The sequence below is a fragment of the Bidens hawaiensis genome, unplaced genomic scaffold (assembly GCF_021521415.1).
Source record: "Bidens hawaiensis isolate Kalapana, Puna unplaced genomic scaffold, B.hawaiensis_p1.1 tig00004357_1, whole genome shotgun sequence".
Taxonomy (NCBI): domain Eukaryota; kingdom Viridiplantae; phylum Streptophyta; class Magnoliopsida; order Asterales; family Asteraceae; genus Bidens; species Bidens hawaiensis.
The window spans coordinates 1,108,836-1,112,501 of NW_027491262.1; the positions used below are offsets into that span (position 1 = coordinate 1,108,836).

The 3,666-nt window shown below is 35.5% G+C and overlaps 1 protein-coding gene across 1 annotated transcript; it reads left to right on the forward strand.

Annotated features, from left to right (window-relative positions):
* Nucleotides 1-236: 236 nt before the first annotated feature.
* LOC143626317 (transcription factor bHLH18-like) lies at nt 237-2,589 on the forward strand. The gene is made up of 4 exons (XM_077096449.1): nt 237-308; nt 489-980; nt 1,778-2,167; nt 2,315-2,589. Exons 1-4 carry the CDS (start codon nt 273-275, stop codon nt 2,384-2,386), a joined length of 990 nt encoding a protein of 329 aa, XP_076952564.1. The 5' UTR covers nt 237-272; the 3' UTR covers nt 2,387-2,589.
* Nucleotides 2,590-3,666: the final 1,077 nt, after the last annotated feature.

The following is a 3,666-nucleotide window of genomic DNA, read 5'->3' on the forward strand; positions in this document are numbered from 1 at the left end:
GCATTTTCAGCTTTTGATTTTGCTTTCTCTAAAAAAGAGGTTCTTACATAAACACCTGGCCTGAAACACATGCTACTTGATTTAGAATATTGATTAGATTCTTCACAAAGTTGTGTATGAAATACCATATATGTACACTGAAAAGGTTTATAGGTGCAACAAGTTGTGTCAGTGGCCCTTTTTGAATATCTTTTGTTTGTTGCAGCTAGGCCACTAATCACTTCCGTACATACACATTCTTAATTGATCAAGCAAAGCAACACACACTTGTAATGGATATCCCATTCGGAACATGGTTGCCCGAACTGGTAAGAATATCTTCCATATATCTATATTTAGAAATAGCATTGGCTCCAAAAAAAGGGGTAGCCAGATGCAGCTTGTTGCCCGCCTGCCTTCTGTTTCAATGCAATCACTACCTTGCTTATTACAATTAAATTACTGTTCTTTTACCTGTTTGATGATTAATTTTAACATGTCAATGGTAGGATATTGACGACCTTCGTGAGTTCATAAACCAACATCAACAAACACGTCCTTGTAGCGAGTTTCTAGATTCATCTTCCTCACTTAACTTTAACGGTTATCAGAATCTGCTCACAAGAGACCAATCCATCAATGCAGCCACCATTGGAAAACAAGACAGTTATATGGCAACTTCGTCTAGCTTTTTTGGTCCTATTGGAGGGTCTTCATCAAGCACTTTCACTCTATCTTTTGGAGACTTCAATTCATCATCAACTATAAAACAAAATCAACTACATGGAGGTTACAACTTGGAATACCATGATGCAACAAAACGTAAAGACGAGATGAGTCTCAATGAACTTCTCTGTTCCATAGAGCTCCCTAAAAGAGTTTCCAGCACAAGAAGGAACCATAGACAAGCCAAAGAGCATATCATGGCTGAAAGGAAGAGAAGAGAGAAGCTGACTCAACGCTTCATTTCTTTGGCTGCTCTCCTACCTGAAACTAAAAAGGTAAACGGTGACATACCATTACACAGTTTACACTTACAATTCTCAAAACACTAACATTAAAAATTAAGTTCCATGTGCAACACATGTAATTTGAAAGTTTAAATTAGTAACACTTATATGATCATCCATGACCATTGGCGTCTTGCTAACAAGAGCATCTCCAATGCTACCATTTTGTTGGCGTCCGGGTGAGGTGGAATTGGGGAGGATGGGGAAGGCTGAAACTTCACCATTGTCGACATGAAGTTCATGAACCAAGTTTGTGGCTGGAGTCTTGGAGACTTCCAAGCAAATGAGAATGGGGACCACTCTCTCACATAGACACATATATATTATATCTATATATTTAAAATTCAAAATTTTTAATGGCATTTACGAGGTTTGATGTTGGGAAAGAAAATAAGGGTTTTTGAGAAATGTCTTAAATATGCGGTGCGGTGCTGGTATGACAGTTTATGAACATATAAAGTTGGAGATGTTCTAAGTTCTTTTCAATCCAATACGTGGACATGTGGTTCATAAAACAAATGCTAGTAGGTTTGAAATTTTTGCCACCCACCTTTAGACCCAATCCTTATTGATTAGACAAGTATAAGCTACAAGCTCAAGAGATATAGGGCATATTTTAAGTAGTGTCGTTAATGTAATTAAGTTGTTAGTTCCAAACATCAAAATGAGAGATCAATTAATTATGCATGGATGTAGTTCATATCATGTATGCCAAGGATTTCTAGTCACAACATAATAATAATGAATAGAACTAGAAATTGACCATTTCTAATAAGCTGTTGTTATAGATGGACAAAGCCACCGTGCTGGAAGACGCAAGTAAACACATTAAACATCTTCAAAACCGAGTGAAGGAACTCGAAGAAACATTAATCAGCGAGAAAAATATCATCCATGAATCAATTACTTCTGTTAGCAAATCCAAGTCTCATGGTGGCCATGAACTAGAGGAGTCTTCTTTCGATGAGACCAACACTTTTCCTTGTAATGCCGCTTCTAATCATGGCATTAAAGTAAGAAAAATAGGAAGTAATGTACTAGTAAGAATTTACTGCGAAGTAAATTCGTCTCTGGCATTGAAAGCCCTCAACCAATTGGAGAGACTTCATTTAACTGTCATGTGTAATAGCATTCTTCCAGTTTCTGGTACCGCGGCTCTGGTAACCATTATAGCTCAGGTATGTGGTTGATAGCCGATAGTCGATTGCAAGTAGATACGTTCGTCAAAAATTATAATTTATGATGAACATGTTTTCAATCAATTGCTTTCTAGTTACATTTTTTTGGCTAAAAGTTTGTGCAACTTTTTTGATTATTTTTCGTAGATGAGTAAAGAGTTCGTCATGACAGCCAAGGATCTTGTAAAGTGCTTGCAATTATCTCTTTCAAATTTTTGATGACCTGTTGCTGATCTGAAGATGGAATAGTGGAGTAGTACAAGTTCCTAACCTTGTTTTTCTATTCGTACTGAGCTTTTCTAATTCTGATGTAGTTATTTCTTCAATAGTGGGCTATCTTTTTCGTTCTAGCTAATCTTTTTAGGCATGTGATCAGAACTTTGTAGGTTGACATCTCAACTTTAATTGAATTTCCGTATAACTCTGTCTTCTAGCAAATTGTTTTTGTGTCTTCTATCTCTAAAACTATATTGCAAATAAAATAGAACTAAAGCAAACACATCTTAGTACCAAAAAGTGTAATAGTTAACATGATAATAAAAAAACCATAATAGTTTAACTAATAACACTATAACACAAGTGATGAATTTGATTGATTGGAAAATTACACCTTCGGCCCCAAATTCCTTGGCCCTGCACCCGTTAACCTCATAGTGCGCCCCAAGGGATCTTTTACTTTTGACACCCTAAACAAATGGATGTGAAATGGTCTGATTAATTGATGAAATGTGGGTGAAGTGGTAGGGGTGTGACGCCACTAAACCTTTTAAGTACAAATAAACACTAAAAAATTCAATGTAAGATATTGCTTAATGCTTTTTTAATGTATGTGGTTGCTTTCATATATTGAAGATCATATTAAAACCAAAATAAATCAATATACGTTATTGCATAGTAGTATGAATGCAGATTGTAACTTCCACCCATCTATGAAAGCCTGCTAAGATGTTCAAGTACATGTTGCTAGATCATAAGTTTCTCAGATTTTTCCATGTCACATTTTAGATCTTGTAACCAAAGTAACATAGTTGGATCCTTCATCTTCCTAGTATTAACCATAACCAACATATTGTTTGTTTCTCTTTGTCCGTTGATAAATACATTGGTCGGATCTTCATCTAGGGTGTTAAAACTTTGAGTTAAGTACCATTTAAGTCTAGGATGTTCGCTCAAATTCCCTCTTTTAGTCCAAAAACATTTCTTTTTTCTATTTTTGTAGTCAAGTAGGTTTATTTCAGTATCACTTTTAGTCTAACTCATTAACTCCAGCAAGTCATTGTGTTAAATAAAAGGGAATTTTGGTCGTTCAGGGTAGATACAACGTGCCATTAATTCAATAATATGTACATATAAAACTGATATATATATATAATATATAAACGAAAACCCAAAAATCTTATGTGTCGCGATGTGGTCGCTCCTCCCTTTTATGGAAGCCATCAGATTTCTTGATTTTTAACTGGAGGCCTCTCATTGATTTAACCTAAATTCATGGGTAT

Bases quoted from the DNA above. Each gene is read 5' to 3' on its own strand.
- LOC143626317 (XM_077096449.1), top strand. From the start codon at position 273: ATGGATATCCCATTCGGAACATGGTTGCCCGAACTG. The intron at 309-488 runs GTAAGAATATCT...TGTCAATGGTAG, and splicing joins GAACATGGTTGCCCGAACTG to GATATTGACGACCTTCGTGA. The intron at 2,168-2,314 runs GTATGTGGTTGA...TATTTTTCGTAG, and splicing joins TGGTAACCATTATAGCTCAG to ATGAGTAAAGAGTTCGTCAT.